The sequence below is a fragment of the Sminthopsis crassicaudata genome, chromosome 1, assembly GCF_048593235.1.
Source record: "Sminthopsis crassicaudata isolate SCR6 chromosome 1, ASM4859323v1, whole genome shotgun sequence".
Classification (NCBI taxonomy): domain Eukaryota; kingdom Metazoa; phylum Chordata; class Mammalia; order Dasyuromorphia; family Dasyuridae; genus Sminthopsis; species Sminthopsis crassicaudata.
In genome coordinates this window covers 304,955,075-304,975,661 of record NC_133617.1, presented here as the reverse complement: position 1 = coordinate 304,975,661, position 20,587 = coordinate 304,955,075, and the positions used below count along the sequence as shown (strand labels likewise).

The window sequence follows — 20,587 nt, the reverse complement described above, 5'->3', positions numbered from 1 at the left end:
AATAGGTAGTATGGAATATTGCATAAATGTCAGGTTCTTTAAATATATTTACTATTTTGTAGAATTTTTTCTTCCCCATTTTCTTTTGTAAAATAATTTTGTTACAAGTGATGGTTCTCTGGGAATAATACAGGTGAAATTCTATATGATTTAAAAATAAAAGATGTCAATCAAAATCTATTTTTTTAAATGAGGGGGTTGAGCTAGATGACTTCTAAAGTTTTTGTTTTGTTTTGTTTGTTTTTCCTGGAGCACTCTTGATATATATATATATATATATATATCTTGCCTTTCCTAGGAAAGTATATCTTAGTTTGGCTATTCTTTTCCACATAATGCCTTGTGTGTTTATATTCAAGAAGGCCACAGAAGAGCTTAAATAATTACAATTTATTCAAGTCCATTTGGGCTCTAAATTCTTTGATTTACCACTTCAGATTTCAGGTCTCTATCCTATCTTTGTCAAGAAGACCAGGTCAGCCCTAACTCTAAACATTTTAACCTTTCTGTGATCTGAATTTTGACAACTTAGGAGCAGAACTTTTATTTAAAGATGGTTATATGGAAATTACTGCACCCTACAACTCTGTCTCGCCGAAAATGTTTTACAGAAATTATTAACAATGCTATGGGGTAGGAATGGCTGGGCTTTCTAGCTTTAGAAAAATTTAAGGATTTAAAAACAAATAGAACAGAAGGAAAGGCACCTTTATTTCTCATGCTAGCTGAGATGGTATTTTCTGGTCCCCTCCATTCAATACCCATCCTGGGAAAGGGGCAGGGAAGCCATGGAATGGAAATCTTGAATTTGAGTACCTTAATGCTGATCCTTAGCATCCTAATTAATGGTTACCCATGACCCAGATCATGGAGTATTGCACTACTGGCATTTCTCCTTGTTGGCTGCAATTCAATTAATTGAGACTTTTTGCTGTTGCTAAAGGAAAATGTGAAATGGAGATATTTATAACTATGGATTCCTGTTTTTTTTATTTAAGGTTATCTGTAAGAAGTTTTACGCCATTGACAGCAGCGCTGTAGCCTCCTGGAATTATAATATAATGCTGGAATTAATAAGCTGAGGCTCCAAAATTTCACCTAAGTTTTCTCCTTGCCTTCAAAGGAGGCTTTTATAACATTTCAAAAGCAGGTGTATACTTACTTCAACAGGGAGAAAAAAAAAAACTATCATTTTATATAACTTTCCACTCTGTTGTGGAGAAAGGACAATTAGATTACACTCCATTAATAGTCCCAGACTCTGCAGATATCCCTTAGCTATAGCTAGAAATGACAATTGCTTGTAGGTCTAAAGGATATTCTGAGTTCGTTTGCACATTCAGGGAGATTCATTTTATAATTGGCAGCTGTGCCAATTGTTACATTGGAACACTTCAATTTCTCTATTATTATGGAAAATGTATCTGAAAGTACTGAGTTCTTTTTACCAATTTGAAGAGACAAAGAAAAGGCACTATTGAAATGTCCCCTGACTAATTTTTTTTCTTTCTGTTTTAACAACAACAACAACAAAAAATCAAATGAGATTTTTCCCCATTTCAACAAACTTCCTTTTGTGTCTCTTTCAGATGTTGTTCTTCATCTATCTTAAAACTAAACAAAAAGATTTCAGATTTTAGAATGTATTACTCTATATTATAGAATATGATTCACATGTAGTGAGTACTCAAAAAATACTTGAGTTGAATGATCAATTCATTTGTTGATTAATATACATTTTGATATTTTATTCTTTGATATGAAATGCTGAATACAAAAATCAATGAGCCTTTATGGAAAGAGGAAGAGCATCTATTTGGCCAGGCATCAAAAAAAGGTGAAATCAAGGATGCACAAAATAAATACTTCCTTGAAGTTTTGGATCCCCAGAGTTCAGGTATGAATGAACAACTAGAGAAGGTATAGGATCAGTCAATCAGTAAATTAACAAATAATAAGAGCTATGTGCCACCCAAGACAGATTTTGGATCTCTCCAAATCATGCATGTGTCTTTCCAAAATCCAATACTCAAAATTCTATTAATAATCAATTCCAGTATTCACCTTTGCCATTCATGACTGATTGCCAGTCCATCAGTTCTTGCAAAGGTAGTAGCCAGATACTTCTCCTGCTTACCAGAGTGGGTATGTGTTATACAAGCTTTTGCTTTAAGCTAAACTTAGAAAAACTGCCTGTATTTGGAATATGAGAATATTTTATTGAAGTTTGGAAGTTTTCAATCAGGTGATCTCTAATAGCAAACCTGATTAAGAATAAAGAAAGACTAAAGGATGATTCCCTAGAGGTACCTTTCCAATAAATAATTCCCTAAGTGGTAGTGATGATGATGCCTGTGATGTTTTTATTTGTTCTTTCTTGTAAAGATTTCAAAAATACTTTGCATATTTTTTCTTTTTAATTCTCACAAAGCTAATCCTAGTTAAATTGACTCTATCTTGATAGTTTAGTATATTATCAAGTAATCGTGATCCTCTACTTTGCATGGAGGTAACATGGGTAGAAGAATAGAAATAGGAGTGAAGACCTGCCTTCATAATCTGCTTCTATTATTTCCTTGCTGTGTGACTTTGGAGAAGTCATTTATCCTCTTTGAGCTCAGTTTCCTTGTCTGTAAAATGGAAATAATTAGTTTTGAAAACTATCACATTAATTGTTATTCACAGTAGTCTGTATAGTAATTATAAATATACATACATATTTGTTGTTTACATATATAGCATATATTCATTTATGTTTTTAGTATGTATCTATATATAACATCTATACATATATGTGTGTTTATAAATATATATGTACATATATATCAAGCTAGTCATCAGTAAATAGTAGTATCAGTCTATACCTATTATCAGTAGTAATGTAGTTATGCTCAAAAGAGGTAGAAAACTGAGAAGCTATTTGAGTTTGATAAATTGCAAGAGAATTAAGACAAGGATCTAGAATTCAATTCTATAAGGTCTATTCTTATAGTTACATATCATGTTATTCAAGATTTTTTCTTGAACTTCAAGTACTCTTACTCTTACTTTGTTTATGATCTGAAAAATGTGCCCATTTCAGACTAGTGTTATACACATCAATTTTAGATTTAAGCTATTATATTTGACTCTAGGGGAAAAAAGAAGAAATGAACAGAATTGAAAAGTGCTTGAATTGATGACTGAAGTAGTTCAACTCACATAGAGTGATTATTTTGAACAATCATTTTTCGTAAATTTTAAAATAATTTAGTTCCCCATTGGCTTTCATTGTTTTTTCTTGGTTCCTATTGTTCTTAATTGTCCTCTTGCCCTGACATCCTTTAATGAGTCATCATTTAAATAAAGATTGATCTTCTTTGACAACTGCAATGAGATTTGAGGAAGAATAAATTATATATAGATATATTTTAGTTTTCTATCTTCATCCTTCACTTAAATATGTATTAATTAAGTTGTTCTGGCAAATATTGGTAAACATTGAAGAAGGGCATTGCTTTAGTGATATAATTAAAATTCTCTTTTAAAATGTTTTGCATAATACTTTATGCACAATTTGGCTCAAGTAAACAGAGGTTCTAATTAAAGTTTTTAAATGAAGCTAATCAAAACCAATAAAATGTTCAGCTTCCCACTGCAAAATAGAGAATCTTTCTATCCAATCCAAATTTTTAATGTTTTGGTCAGTCAGCAAGGATAGACCTAGATCAATATAGATATAGATGTATAGATATAGATATAGATATCTTTACTCGTCTTCACCAATTTTTCCACTTAAAAGAAATGCAACAAATTGTATTAACTGTTTTAAGTTATTTTCCAACAAGACTAAATTTTCCCTATGAAATGGGCCTAATCATCCAGAGTTCTTCAAAGGAAAAATTAATTTAAAATAATTGTGAAAGCTCTTCAAAAATTAAGTGTTATATAATATCACTTGCTAATCTTCTTCTATAAAAGAATTAATATGGACCCCAGGGATTACACCAGGAGCAGAATGAAAACCTAGTTCAGTCCCCACCTCTGCAAAAAATATAAATAAAAATTGTGACAGGAATAAAATCCACTTTACCCAACCCTCTTCTAGATGGGCTTCAAGTGAAAAATAATGTTGAAGCAAAGATTTTTCTGGGTCTTTATCTCATTCTAAAGGTGTTTGATTCTTCCCATAATTCTGCCTGATCGTGAGACAAACTTTACAGAGTCCTCCCAGATAGTGCCAGTCAGTACAATGAAATCTCTGCAAGGTCTTCTCAAGTTGGATATGCTTAGACTGTGGCACTAGCAGAAACAAGGCATCTGTTTTGGGAGGTCTAGCCTTAGGAAACTGAGAGGTTCATTGTAGGACTTGCTGCCAGGTATATGAATTATAGAATAATTTGGAATCTACTTCTTTGGAAAGAGTGCTCACAATCATCACTGCAATTACAATTTGTTTTTTAAAGCATTGGAATAAAGTTTTTCTAATTAAAATGTGACTGTTCTAACCAATAGATTTTTACCCAAAGGTGCATTTTAAAAGACCTTGTTAACTGAAATGAATCTGTAATAAGGAGACCATATAGTATAAATTTTCTTAACATTTTTGTGTGATGGGCCCCTTTGGCAGTCTGGTGGAATCTATTTCTAAGAATTTTTTTAAATGAATAAAATAAAACATATAGAATTGCAAAGGAAAGCAATTGCATTGAAATGAAGATGCAATTCCCTACCCCACTGCCCCAATTCAGGACTCCCTGAAATCTGTCCATTAATAGATAGACACTTTAAGAATCTGTGACACTTTTGAAAGGGAGAGGACTGCCCTCCAATCATTTGAATCACAGAATTATTATAGTTGGAAGGGAATGCAATGACTTGTCTTATCCAACCTAGGCAATTAATCGATAAATCTTTATTAAGCACGTGCTATGGAAGAGGCAGTGTGCTAAGCACTCAGGATACAAAGAAGTAAAAGACAGTTCTGCCTTCAGAGGATTCACAATCTAATGGGGCATACAACATGCCAACAAATATATCAAAGAAATCCTACTGCAGCATACCTGACCAGCAGTTGTGCAGGCTAATCTCTTAAACTGGAACAGTTTAAGAGTGGGATGATCCAAACTTTGCCCATTGTCAACACCTAAAAGAGGGCATAATTATTCCTCATGAAGAGGTACAGGTTGCCATCCTCATACTTCCAAGATCTTGGCTCTCTCCTGTCTTGCTCTCCCCCTTGTCATAATATAGTTCCTTATACCTTAGAGATATGGCTTACCAAATGAGCAAATCGCTTCTGTTTCCCTGTGCTTCCATAGAAGCTGGATGATCCAGTGGATAGTATACTGCACCTAGAGTGAGGAAGCTCTGAATTCAAATCCAGCCTGAGGCTCTGACAAGGTGAATGACCCTTGGCAAGTCACTTAACTTCTACTTGCTTCATTTTCCTCAACTATAAAATGGGCATAATTAATAGTATCTACTTTCCAATGTTGCTATAAAGATCAAATGAAATAAGATTTGTAAAAGTACATAGTAAATACTTGTTTCCTTGCTTCCTACTGGCAAATACATTTTTTTAAATCTCTTTTCAGTGTAGTTCCAAATTGTTCTTCATAATAATTAGACCAGTTTATAGCTCCATCCACAGTGCATTGGTCAACTTATTTTTTCATATCCTCTTCAGCATTGTCACTTTCCCTCTCTGTCATTTTAACTAGTGTGAGGTGGTACCTCAGAGTCATTTTAACTTTTATTTCTCTAATTATTAGTGATTTATGGAATTTCTTTATGTGACTATTGATGATTTTGATTTCTTCTTCTGAAAACTGCTTCTTCCTATCCTTTGACTATCAATTAGAAAATGACTTTAATTTTTATAAATTTGACCCAGTTCCTGATATATTTGATAAAGGAAATCTCTATCAGAGAAACTTGCTATAATTTCCCCCCACCCTCAGTTTCTTACTTTCCTTATTTTTTTTTTCCTTTTACTTTTGTGTGTGTGAAATCTTTATAATTTCATGTAGTCATACTTAACCATTTTATTTCCTATGATCCTCTCTTATTCTCATTTGACCATAAATTCTTTTCTTATTCACAAAATTGATAAATAATTTTTCCATATTTCCTGAATTTGCTTGATATCCACTCTTATGTCTAAATCATGTATCCATTCTGAGTTTATCTTTGTATGTAATGTAAGATGTTGATTTATACCTGGTTTCTGACATGTTGCTTTCTAGTTTCACCAGCATTTTTTGTCAAATAGTGATTTCTTGTGTCAATAGCTGGAATTTTTGAGCTTATCCAACACTAGGTAAATGTGGGCATTCATTTTTGTATATTATGTAACTAATATATTCCACTGATCAACCATTCTATTTATTTGATACCAGATTGTATTGATTATTATCATTTTGTATATAGTATGATATCTGGTACTAAGATATCTTTCTTCCTCTTTTTCCCCATTGATTCCCTTTATAGCCTTTTGTTCTTCCAGATGACCATCCATCCAATTTCTAAGGTGAGAAGACAAAGTCTAAGTCATTTGCCCAAAGATTTTTGGAAATTAGTAGCAAAGCCAGGCTGAGAAGCCACGTTCCCTGATCCATTGACTACTTTTAACTTGTGTCATCCTGTATTGTATGTACTATCCCAGCAAAAATTGTATACCTGATTACTTCTACTTCAATCTCATTTTTGTTATAGCATACAAAAAAATTCTGAAAAGATATTCCTGGACCAAAAATAGCTTCTGCTCTTTATGGATTGAAAGTCTTTGTTTCATTTTATCACAGTCTTTGAAATTGTAGCAATTTGGTTTTTTGCTTATTTTGTTTCTCTTTGTATCAAAAAACATCCTTAAAAAACTTGCAAGTATCCCAGGAGGATTAGGTGATGAGTAATTTTTACCTGGATGTGTTTATTATAATCACATTATCATCATAACACATGAGCATTTTGAGGGAAAATGAGGGAAAGGTAATTTTAGAGCCTAGAGTTTGGAGGGAGAGTAAAAAAAAGATGACAAAGTGGTGAATTTGGGGCATTCAGAAATCAGTAAGAAACAATTGACTTCCTAGAGGAAGAAAAAGGAAGATCAAGAAACTGGGACTGATCACAGATTTATATCTGGAAAGGACTTAGAATGTTATCTAGTGCAACTTTTTCATTTTAGAGAAGCAAATAAATTGAGATTTCATTTTAGATTTAATTGAGAGATTAAGTTATACATAGCTCCATAGAAATGAGTGCATAAAAAGGAAGATTGGCATAGAAAGGCAAATAATATCAATTTGATAACTCTTATTTTACATAAGGCTAGCCTTACTTCATTTACATAACTTGAAAAAAGTACAAATTATAGAACGAGGAGCCAAAAAAATGGAAATAAAACATATTAAAGAGAAAAGCTATTTCTAAATTTCCTCATTTGTAGATCAAATCATACAATTCTTTTCGCTCCTAGTTCTTCAATAGTCCTATTATCTCCTAAGTAAATTTCAGATTTCTTATCCCTGTATTCAAGGATCTATAGTACTTTTATTGAGACAGCTAGGTCATACAGTGGATGAGTATATTAGACCTGGAGTCAGGAAGGCCTGAATTCAAATCCAGCCTCAGGCATTCACTAGTTGTATGATACTGGGCAAGTCATTTAATGCTATTTGTCTTGTTTTTTTCAACTGTGAAAAGGAGATGATAATAGCACCTACTTTACAGAGTTTTTTGAGAATCAAGTGAAATATAATTTCTCAAGTGTTTAACAGAGCATTTGACATATAGTACATGCCTGATAAATACTTGTTCCTTTTTCCTTTCCAGCAACCCTGTACAGACTCTATCACCCACCCCCAACCAAATTACTTTCCCTAACCTTTCTCACTTCTATGCCACTATTAACCTTGTTTCCCATTTCACCAAGAATATCTTCCTTTCTTCTCCACCATGTTGAATTGTTACTTATCTTTCAAATGCTAATTCTAAGATCATCTCATCAGGGAAAACTCCTCAGATTCCTATAATAACCTTTTCCCTCTCTTTTCTCAACCCCCCCAAAGCTTAGGTAGCACTTAGCTTTTATCTATTTTTATAATTTGTCATTATAAAAGATATAATTTTTTTAGAATATAAACTTCATGAGAATAGGTGCCATTTCATATGTAAACTATGAATTCTATCTCCACTTCAATTTCTAGAAGAGCATTTTAAGAACAATAAGCACTTAATAAATGTTTATGAAAATGAAATTTCAAATAATATTTTATACTCATAATTTTCTTTTATTCCTGACATGCTTCAAGGACACTGATTAACCTGAGTTACTGTAGCTTCCAAAAGGGACTCAACTTATAAGCAGAAGGTAATGTATAGTACAGGCACAGGGAAAAGCTGACTCAATAAATTATGCACTTTTACAACCTAAAAATAGCTTCTGCTGCTGAAAATGTCAAAAACCCCTACAATAAATAGCTAAGGTAAAGCATATTTGACAGAAAACATCTTCTCCTTCATTTCCTACTTCACTTCCTTTTCTACTAAATGGACCTGAATCTAAAACATGAAACCTAAAAGGATAAGCTGGGTGAAGGAGATGACATTGGTCAGAACCATAAACTTTCAGAGCTGGAAGGGACCTTGGAAGTTATTTGATATAGTTTTTATCCAAAGAATGAATTTTATCTAAAATAATCTTGATAAAGTAGTCTTACCATTTTCACTTGGAAGTTTCAAAGGCCATCTTGCTATCTAGAGTCAAGGAGAACAAGCTAAGTAAGCAAACATTTGTTAAGTATCTTCTGTGTACCAGACATTATATTAAGTGCTGGGCATACAAAATCAGGCAAAAAATTGTTCCTGCTCTCTAGGAGTTTAGTCCAATATGGGTAGTGGTAAAAGGTACAAAATATAACAATGTACAAACTGAATTACATGCTGAATTAATTGGAGATAATCTCAGATGAAAGGCAAGAAGTAAGGTTAAGGAAGATTTACAAAGGTTTCTGACAGCAGGTTAGATTTTAGCTGATACTTGAAGGAAGCCAGGGGATAGCAAATAAAGAAAGAGAACATTCTAGATATAGAAGATAGCCAATGAAAATGCCCAGAATTAAGAAATAGAGTTGTGTTCATCTGGTGTGTGAGGAAAAAAAAGGAGTTGTCATTGTGATCTAGTTTGGATCACAAATGGCTTATTGGGGAAAGATCATAAAGCAGAACACTGTAAAATTAGGAAAGGACCAGGTAGAGTGACTGGAAGGATGCTATAATAATAATAAGGAAGTGGGGGCAGCTAGTGGATAGAGCACCAGCCTTGAATTCAGGAGGACCCAAGTTCAAATATGGTCTCAGACACTTAACACTTCCTAGCTGTGTGACCCTGGGCAAGTCACTTAACCCCAGCCTCAGGGAAAAAACAATAATAATAATAATAATAATAAGAAGAAGAAGAAGAAGAAGAAGAAGAAGAAGAAGAAGAAGAAGAAGAAAAAGAAGAAGAAGAAGAAAAAGAAGAAGAAGAAGAAGAAGAAGAAGAAGAAGAAGAAGAAAAAGAAGAAGAAGAAGAAGAAGAAGAAGAAGAAAAAGAAGAAGAAGAAGAAGAAGAAGAAGAAGAAGAAGAAGAAGAAAAAGAAGAAGAAGAAGAAGAAGAAGAAGAAGAAGAAGAAGAAGAAGAAGAAGAAGAAGAAGAAGAAGAAGAAGAAGAAGAAGAAGAAGAAGAAGAAGAAGAAGAAGAAGAAGAAGAAGAAGAAGAAGAAGGAAGTTTAAAAGGGGGGGAGGGTTTGGTAGGAAATGTTATGAATTCAGTTTTGAACATGTTGAATTTAAGATGCCTACATGACATCCAGTTTAATACGGTTAAGGCTGCATAAGTAGATCTAAGAGTCATAAGTATAGAGACTGATAACTGAATCCATGAGATCTAGTCACCAAATGAAATAATATAGTAGGAAAAGAGAAGAGAACCATGGATAGAGCCCTAAAGGAATCCTGGAGTTATTAGGAAGAAATCTAATTCCTTTTCCATATAATAGATCTTTAGCTTCTTGGAGAACATTCTCAGGTGATTCCTAAATTAGTTTTCTTTTATCCAGGTCTAATTCTTTCAATCAGTGTTTATTTAGTGTGGTTCCAAGTCTCTTTTCATCATGGTTGACCTTCTCTACATAAGTTGCAGTTTGTCATTCACCTTCCTGAAATACAGCACCTAGATGTGGATAAAATACTCCAAGTGGTCTAACCAAAGTTGTTTTGTCTTATTTTAATATACCACTTCAGTAATTTTTTTCAGTACTTCTTTCAACAAATATTTGAAATATGAAAATATTTACCGAGTGCCTGCTGAGTGCAAGACACCAGGCTAGGAGCAGTGATATATTTTGTCTTTGTTTTCATTAATACAGTGTGTCAAACATAATTTCAAAGCAAGTATAATATTGTGAAAATAAGTCATTTGGAAGCACATCAGTTTTCAAACAGATTGGCATATTATCTACAAATAGAAGCATTTACAAAGAAATCTGGCTCAAGTAAGTGATTGTGTTGCCATCCCAACCCATTGGCAAAAAGAAAATGCTCTATGGTGAGAGATGCCAGTGTTGTGTGACACATTTCAATAAAACTGATTATGGACATAAAGCTGCACCAATTTCACTCAACAATGACTTTGACATTTACTGAGAAATGAAATGAGGCTTTTAGAGGTAAAGGTTTCATTTGAAATATGCACCAAAACATGAAAGTTGGCTCCTGATGTCATAACATCTGAGGAAGAAGGTCAAAGCAGGTAATGATTGGCAATGACACGTTTCCATTTTTATTCAAAGCATCTGGTGACTTATTCAAAATGCAGAAAGTCTCTTTGTGAGATCAGAAAATTGATCTTGAGCAAAACCTGATTAGGTATAAAACTTTTCAGATGGAATAGCTTACATTTTTCCTGAAGATTTTGCCTTAACTAGTCTTTCAACTTGCATCAAAATGCCTGCAGATCTACATTCTCCTTCATTCTATTTAATATATTATAGGGACATTTCACATCTCTGATCTTCTCCTTTTATTTCACAGTTCTTTGATCTTTTTCTTTTTAACTCTGAGCCCTTTTCCTGCTTAAGAAATCCTGTGATTTTTATCAGTATGGCTACTACCTCCATTAATGCAGGTCACACCATGGTATGGTAAGGGATAGTGTGGTGCATTGAGAAAAGTCCTGATTTGGGAGTTCAGAGATGTAGGTTTGAAACATAGATATATCTGCCACTTATCACCTGTATGACTTTGAGCAAATTATTTCCCCTCTTCAGGCTTCCTTATCTTTTAAGTGAGTTTAAAATTATCCCTAACATCCCTTCTAGTTCTAAATCTATGATCCTAGCATTGTGTCCTGAGTTGCTGTGACAATAAAAATAAAAAAAAAATCATGACCAATTTCTTGATCTAACATCCTTTATCTTCACCAAAATTAACTTTGTGGGACTAGAAGGATGTCAGGATTTGAGTAGATGAACTGAAGGTGCATATCCAAAAATCATGGATCATTAAAATGATAAAGTAAAAATATGACTTAGATACTCATTAACAATTGTGTCTATCTCCATTAAAGATACAGACTGAAAAAATAGGCCAAGAATTAAGGAATTTAACTTTAATGTTATGATAATAGTAACAACCCATATTCTCACAACAATCCACTGAGTCAGGTAATGAACTTATTTTTATTCCTAAATGATAGATAAGGCATTTGAAGCTCAGAAAACTTAATGTTTTGCTCATGGTCACACAGCTAGTATGTAAATAAGAATAGATGAAACTAGGTGTTTTGAATTCAAATCCTGTGCTTTAACTTCCTCACCATAGCTCACAAACAGAATTGTTCCTTTATGAATTAGATAGCAACATTACAGAGATATCTCTGTGCCTTAGATAGTTTAGATATTGCTTAGTTACCATTAACTAAAAGCATGCTGTGTAGAGAGCACTGTCCTAGGAGTTATGGGCAAAATTTTAGGCAAAAGAAGATATTGATTCTACCTTTAACCATCTTATGCTTTAGTTGAAAAATCAGAATAATGTAACCATTGACAATATTGTACAAATTGGGTACAATTAGGATTCTTAGAGAAATTTAGTGATAAAGTATTTTAAAATTAGAATGAGAACTGGGTTTCTAAGATTTAGATTTGAAAATAACATTGGAGATCACCTCTCATTTTACAGATGAAGAAACTGAATTCAAGAGATATTAAGAGACCAAGTGACCAAGTGGAAGAGCTGGAATATGAACCCAACTTCAGAGAAAAATGCACTTTCCAATATAATATATCACTGCTTCAAATTTAATTTGTAATACTATAGTTTACTAGCTATGTGACCGTAGACAACTCATTTCCACACTCTGAACCTGATTGCTAAGATGTAAGATGGGTTTTACAGGGTTATTGTGGGGATTTAATGCACTAAGACATGTAAAAGTGATTTATTAGGTAGATATTACTATATAAAGTGAGGTCCTGATAGTAGGAGAATATTCAGGAGTACAACCGGTGAAGTAAATCTAGAAAGTTTCTAAGGTGAGTTTTGAGCTGGGAACCACTGAAGTAGAAGGATGAATTTGATGACAGTCTTTTGTTCCATCATATTAATGAGTCTGCTGTTGATGTAGATCAAAACCTGATCAGAACTTCATTGAAAATTCTTAGAGACTTGGAGTTGAGATGTGTATGCAGTTCTTAAGCTGTTAACTTCATATTTATTTTTTTTCCTGGTACAGAATCATGCCTCCAGAACTCACAATCTAAAAGGGGAAGCCAACATGTAAAAAGAAGCCCAAAAGCTTGGTTGGGAAGTTAAAGAGAGAGTAGTCAGTGGGAAGAGGGAGAAGGATGTTGAAGACCCCCAGCCTGGGTAGGAAGTTATTAGGTAAATGTCTTGTGTGCCCTCCTTAAAAAGTAAAGGATCTGAAAGATTGCAAATGTCTATCCTTTAATTTGTGAAATGATAAAGAGGGAAGGGTTCTAGAGGTAGTAAATACTGAAGAAGTATGAGTTTTCAATGGAGATCATGAAATCCCAAATTGCAGTTGCATGGGGAATGATTAGAGAAATTTTTTCTTCAATCTGAAGTTGGGCAAGGAGGTAGAGAGGAAGCTATCACTATCATCTATCACTATCATCTGTCTTTCAAGTTAGTTTTGCCACCAATTTTTTAAAAATTGGCTATAGTTGATATGTACTTTTTCTGCAGACTGTTTCATTTAATCCCTACTCTAATCACTCCACTGGAAAAATATATTTTTTTATAAAAAGCACAAGTTATTTCATTTATTAATACTGCCTTTTTAAAAAATTCTCATCCTCCTTGACTTTGTGGAATGCAGCCTCTCTTCACTTTAGATATTCTCTCATACCTTCTTTCTTAAGACAGTACATCCTCCTGGTTAGCCTACTACCTTTTTAAGTACACAGAATTCACTAATAAGGCAGTGCTTCAATTTGGAATATAGTTAATTGTTTTGTTTTATTTTTTTCTATATGAAAATGAAACCTGACTCCTTATAACTTTCACTCATTAACTTTAATTCTATCCTCTGGGTACAAGAAAAATGAGCTTCAACACTGCTATAGCCCACTAGAGTGATCAAGTTCATTTGAATCTCCAAATCAAGAAAAATGCTTCAATATCACCTGGTTTTGGCCAAAATTAATTAGAGGAATAAATTAGTGAAAAGTCTAATTCTAAAGCTTTTGTAAAGAAAATGTAGTTTTATTACTTTACTAATTCTCAAGGCAGGATAGTAAAAACCAGTAGCATGTTCTTTTAATCAAAAAACATTGTTTATTAAATGCTGTTTTGTAGTATGCACTCTTCTAAGCACCAGAAATATTTTTAATTACTTTTTTCAAGGAATTTACATTCTATATAGGGAGACAACTTGTACATATATAAATATGTATGTACTGATTGTGGTTGTTAATGGTCCTTCTTTCTCAAAGAGGACCATGACTTCAGGAACTAGAAGTTTTGATTTGTAAGTGAATTGGATTTAAGTGTAGTAGGACTGTGCAGTCATCAGCCTAACTCTTTCCTCTATAAATAGATCCTCTAACTATAGATAGATCAGGATATTACAGATGACCCCAAATGTAGTAAGAGACCTTGGATTTTATAAGCTAAGGTCTTTCCCATATTTCAGTTTGTCTGAAGCAATGCTCATTCAATGATTTACAGATAGGTAAGAAATTACACAAAAGATGGATTAGTTTGCCTATTCAAAAAAATAAATAAATAAATAAATCAAACTAGGAGGGAAAGACCCTCAGGGTTTCTGTCCAAAACAAAGATAATTGAGTCATCAAAACACAAAAAATAAGCTAGTGAGGCTTCAACTGGGGACCTATTATTGGCCAAACAGTAATAAAGAGTGATTTGGGTTTAAGAAATGGTCAAGTGGCTCCATTTCAATATCAATGAGCTTTATCAAAGCCTAATTTTCCAGTGTTGTATTTAAAGAAATTATAAATGAAACCAAATGAGACAAAATAATTAATTGACCCAGTTGTTTGTTTGTTTTTTAATGGTAGAATAAATAGCTAGGAAAAAGGGGGGAAAATGTAGCCCATAAAACCTTACAAGTTTTCAGCAACCAAAATTTATATTTCTTTGGGTATTATAAGTGTATGATTCCCCATGTGGACAGAGGGAAAAGAGATCTAGAAAGGGATGGAAGGAAGAAAGAAAAGGAGGAAGAGAGGAAGAGAGGAAGGAGGGAGAAAGGGAGGGAGAGAAGAAAGGAGGGAGAAAGAGAGGAAGAAAGGGAGGGAGTCATCAAGATGACTGGAGATGATCCCATGTACATACAAAAGATATATATATATAAATTTGAGATAATCTGTGCAAAAAGAAGTACTGGTTGTGGGGAATTAGAAAGGATCCCATGTAGAAGATCCTTGAATTAAACTTTGAAAGAAACTAAGAATTCTAATAGATGGAATTAGGGGTGAGTGCAGGGTTGCATTCCAAGAATGGGGGACAACCTGCCAAAAATATGCAAATAGGAAATGAAGATTCATGTGTGAGGAATAGAGGAGGAAGGTCAATTTGACTAAAATAACAGAAAGAGTAATATATGATAAAGCCAAAAAATTAAGTTGAAACCAGGTGGAAAAGAGCTTCAAACACCTAACAGTTTTTAAATTGTTACTTTGTTGTGATCCTTAGAATATCCCTTTCCCGCCTTAAATTTATAATCCCATGGCTCTATGTTCTATCTTAATGAATAACTGAGACTGGTTTTTAAATTAGCATATCAAGTGTTTATATGTTAAATGTTCCTTCAAAAGTGTTTAAGAGACTTTTCAAAGTACTTTGTTCTCTTATTATTTTAGACATCTTCCTATATAATCTTATTTATACTATTAATTTTTACATAAACCTAAAAGGTTTGATCATCAACGTCCTTTGGGTTTTCAAAAGAAAGATTTCAGCTTTTTTTCTTCATGAAATTTTACAAATTCAGAATTGGTAGAATTTGAATTAGTGATATATTGTCATAAGTGGAAATATTCTGGGCTAGTTTCTGCCCAAAAGTTCATCATTTAAAAATTAGACTCAGGCCATATATCTTTCTTATGACTGAGATACCCATATCCTGGCATATATTTGTCTTGACTGAATTAACCAATTGCATATATGAGTAGTTTCAGAGAGTGCAAGAAATACACACCTGTCCTACAACCATAGATAATTATGAAAATAAAACCAAGAAAAGGAAATTAAAATAAGAGCAAATATTAAAGTTATTTAATGCTTTTTACTTTTATGCATGACTGAGTGGCATTTAATAATATTGTTGGGGAGGACTGGAATTGGGATTCAGATGAACTTTTCTGCATTGATAGGGAATGCATAAGGACAAAAGAAGAGGATTTGATGTTGTTGTTGTTGTTTTTTTTCCATAAAAAAAATTCTCTTTAGAGTAAACATTTACTGTCTACTTATGTAAGATACCAAACCTTTTCTCTTAAAATCCTCTTTATTTCTCACCTTTGCTTCTTTACCTTGAGTTCTGATTTCTTGCTTTTTTTTTTTTTTTTTTTTTTTTTTTAATGAACTGGCACATGTTTGATTGTGCCTTGACAAATTAGTTAGCTATTACTCTGGCTTCCCAAAAATCAAGAGGTTTGACACACATTTTGAAGTCTCAGCATAGTGTGTATCCTTTTCTCCTTCTGAAGATGATATTTCAAATCATCATCCGGCAATTAAGATTTCTTAGAATCCTATTCCTGGTCTGATCATCATTTAAGTTGGTTTTTCTCTTCGTTAGAAATAAGTATAATCTAAAATTTCTGTGCAGTTTATAGGAAGTGAGGCAAATTCTTATACTTTATTAAACTAAATAATATCAACATGTTATATATAACTGTTTGACATATTTGCTTATTACAGGATATCACGTTATTTTCACAAGAAGAAAATTCTTCAACTGATAATGGAATCCTTATTTTTTTTTACCTGAATGAAATAAAATCATTTCAAAATTAACCAGAACAAATAAAGATTAGTTTTAAATGTGCAAATTTCAAGCGGTATTATGCTTCTGCAATTTTTCTATTTATGTCCCCTTCAATTAAATTAGATGTTCTTAACTTTTTTTTTTTTTTTCCCGCAGTCCCCTTTGGCAGTATTGTGAACCTATGGATCCTTTCTTCAAATGATTTAAAATGCATAAAAATAAAACAAAATTCATAGAATTACCAAGGAAACCAATTGTTTGAAATGAATTATCAAAATATTTAAAAAATAATTTTTCAGACTCTAGTTTAAATACTTTTTAGTTATTCCATTGTTGCAACATTTGAAGACATTTTCTGATTCCCTCCCCCTCACTTGTTTGATACTGTTAATGAATCACATAATGAAATTTCCATAGCAGTGAAAAAAACAATTAGAGAATTCATTAGGGTTTTATGCACATTTCTATTCTCAGGAATAGATCTCCACATGTAACAACTTCTACCTTAATTTCTGCTTTTAGAAAAGTTTAAAAAAAAGATAGAAGATGGGAATCCTTAGAATTTGTCTAACCTGATCTGTATTCTATTACTGAATATATCAGCATAAAGTTCCGACCTAGAAATGCAATGCAAAGAAACACTGGGTGATTTAAGTTCTCCTATTCATCGTTTTAACATTCTCTACTATAGAATTTATTCATACAAATTCTATAATATTGAATGTTTCATTGCAAATAGCCCCTCAACCTCAGCTTTCAACATTTGAGTCACTGGTTATCACACTTCAGATTGCAATTAGGGCACATTTTTCCTGAAAGAAAAAAAAAATCTGCCCATGAACACTTTATGTTTCATATCTGGGATATTATAGAAGAGCAAGTATTGAACATCTGAGTGGCACCAGATTGCATAATTTACACAAAAACTCACGGGTATAGATTTTCCTTTAAACTGCCCTTTATGATTTTGCCTTTTAAAACAGCTGACAGGGCCATTCCCCATGTCATTCTTTTCCTGCCAGCACCATAGGGGATACATTGGATGCAGCACACATGTCTAATTCTTCACCACAGGATTTTTCTATGTAGATAATTAAGAGTATGGGAAAAAGGGAAAGTGTGATTTCATGTATCTGAACCCTCACATATATCTGAACCAGTATAATAGGAAAGGGAAAAGGTGGGGAGGGAGGGTAGATTTATTAGTAGGCTTTCCTCCGTGCACACCTCATCCATATGCCATGAAGAAAAAGAGAGAAGCTGCTCATTACTTAATGGATCATCAATCATGCTGCACCTGTACCAAAAGCCAACCTAAAGGCAAAAATCCTGTTCACTGGCCCTCAGCCAACAGTGTTAATTGTCACAGTACTCATTTATTCACCTGTGGAATTTCCAACTTCTCCTGCCTGTTGTCAGGAAGAAGTACGATAATGTAACAAAGGTTCAAAAAATGCTGAATACCATAAAGAGCCCCATTTCTATCTCAACAGAAAGTCTCCACCAAGCCAGATGATAGGTGGCTATCAATTTCACTGATGCAAAAGGTAGTTACAGTTGCACCTCCTGTTAACGGTAACAAGAGCCAAGTGTGCAAATCTCTCTAGTGCAGGGGGAAAGAAATCAAAACAAAATGCTGATCTGTGAATATAAAATGTGTTCATTGCCTTGTTGGAAATGACATAACTGGTTAATTGTTATTGTGTTCTGCTTTGGGAAGTACTTGGAATCCGTTTTTGTTGTTGTTTAAACAGACTCATTCCATTATCAAGTAATCAGATAAAGAAGTTAATGGTATGGTTTTATGCCTTGGATTGTTACTGAGAAATGTGGACTAGGAGTAGCAAGAGAATATGTGTGTTCATTGTTTTAATTGCTCAGATTGGTAAACCAATTTGTAGCAGATGTGCAGAGTAGCATGGGCCCAGGATCTGCAGAAATACCATTCAAAGCCTAAAGGAAATCCTGTTTATGAAAACTTGGATCTTTAATAAAAATTTAATCTCTCACATGAAATCATGAAGTATAGGATATATGGAGCAAATCGTGGACTACAAAATCAGAAGACCTAAATTCTAGATCTAGCTCTGCCATTAACTTCTGCTGTTTCTCTGGGTCTTTAAATTGAATGAGAGTTCCATAGATCTCCACCTAATACAAGTAATACCTGGTCAAAGTACTTCTCAACTAAATGGCCACCCAGTCTTTCCTAAGAAAAAAACTTGCAAATATCCATTGCTGTGCAAAGAAACCCATTCACAGTTGCCTGCCTTTCTGAACATTTGCTTCCTCTTCTGTAAGATCAAAAAAAAAAAAAAAAAAAGGGGGGGGGGTGAGGGTGGGGAACCAGATGGTCCCTTACAGCCCCAAATTCATAGTACCATACTTTGTAAGGCTCTTGAAGTTCACTACCATCACTGGGATAATGTGGTAAATGTGAAATTTCCATGAAAGTTTTGTTGGCAAATTAAAAATTGACATTTTAATTTCTTAAAGAATCTAGTTTAAACAGTTGATTCACTAGACATAAGGCATAATGGAGGCTAGGTTTTAATCAATTGGACTATATTGCAATTGCCCATGATATTCATTACCTTGGATTTGTGCAGAAAAGAGAAATGCAAAGAGAATGAGGAACAGTCAGACTAATTTCCTCAAGCCAGATCTCAGCCCACATGTGAAGATGTGAAAGAGTTAGTAAAATAAATCCATTGTGACACTTTGTCCTATATCAAAGCTGGTACTTAAACAGGGGCTTTTAAGTAATAGAAAATAAAAAATAAAGCTGTTGCCTCCTACCCAACACACATTCCATTTAGTGTGTTCAATGGTCACTTTCTGCTTTTCCAAATTGATAGCAGACTTTTTTTGGTGGAGTGAGAGATAGTTGGGGGGGGCGGTAAGGAGAGAGGGAATCCTATTTCATTTTCTGTTCTACTTTTCCAGTTTATTTGCTATAACACTGAATTTTAAGTATCTCTAAAAATGCTTGATATGTTATTATTCTTTCAGATATCCTCCAAGACCTAAGCAACGAACACTAAAGAAAGAAGGAAGGAATGAGGTTGGATACAGTGCAGTAAAACTGAGCACTTTAAGGACAGCAAAAGGCACTACAACTGAGCCCTGCTTTGTGCAATCATAATGAGAACTTACCACTACTTCTTGCTGCTCTTTTGGGTTGGTCAGCCCTACCAAAGTTTCTCAAGCCCTTTCTCTAAGAGGACTAGTGGCTTTCCAGAGAAGAAAAAGGCACTGGAGATATCTGGAAGTAGCAAGAATGAGCTTAATCGAGCAAAAAGGAGCTGGATGTGGAATCAGTTCTTCCTCTTGGAGGAATATACAGGATCCGATTATCAGTATGTTGGCAAGGTAGGATTCCTTTGCACACTTTTACATTCTGATTTTAAAAAGCCTGAAGAAATCACTTCTCATAAATAGCTGGGGAGGATATGAGCCTCTGTACACTAAGAATTGTTGCTTATCTGGTAAGACTTTTTTTCACTTGAGTAGTTTCGGGTAAGAAGACTATAGCAAGAAGCTGAGAACTGTTAACAAAGAATAGAGGAAAATGTTCTCATCAAAATGAAACACCCATAACCATCCATATAGGATTATCATAAATCCTTTAATTTTTACCTTCACATGAAAAATGCAGTCCAGTTATGCTATAAAGCAAGATGCATTAAAAATAGTGTGATAGTGATTAAGCTTTTGCTCTCTGAGGGATGGAAAGTTTCATTTTCTCACTGTGAAAGCCAACAGTCTAAGCTTAGCACATTGCCTGTCAGCTTCAAATTAACTATTTCCTGGTAACTCTACCACTCCATGCTCTCCTCTTAGTCATTTAGAATAAGAATGCTTTAGCCCCTCACTACATTACCACTCTATGTGGTAATGGGTTAGGAGGTGGGAGTGCCCTCAAAAGCTTTCAGAAGTAGTAAGATTAAAATTATTTTTGTAAATTGTAGGTCAAGTTCACAGAAATATCTATGTAAAGAGGCTGTTTGCAAGTCTCATCTGATCACTTTATTGACCCAGAAGTGTATTGGAGATTTTGTTTATTTCTTTACAGTAACCCCTGCAGAG

The 20,587-nt window shown here is 33.7% G+C and overlaps 1 protein-coding gene across 2 annotated transcripts in view; it reads left to right on the top strand.

Annotated features, from left to right (window-relative positions):
• Positions 1-20,587, top strand: part of CDH6 (cadherin 6) — a 160,226-nt gene that overhangs the window by 64,860 nt on the left and 74,779 nt on the right. For both annotated transcript variants that reach the window (XM_074279073.1, XM_074279074.1), the window contains exon 2: positions 19,511-19,870. In XM_074279073.1, coding sequence (XP_074135174.1) covers positions 19,643-19,870 — 228 coding nt within the window. In that variant the 5' untranslated portion in view covers positions 19,511-19,642. The remainder of the gene's footprint in view (positions 1-19,510; positions 19,871-20,587) is intronic.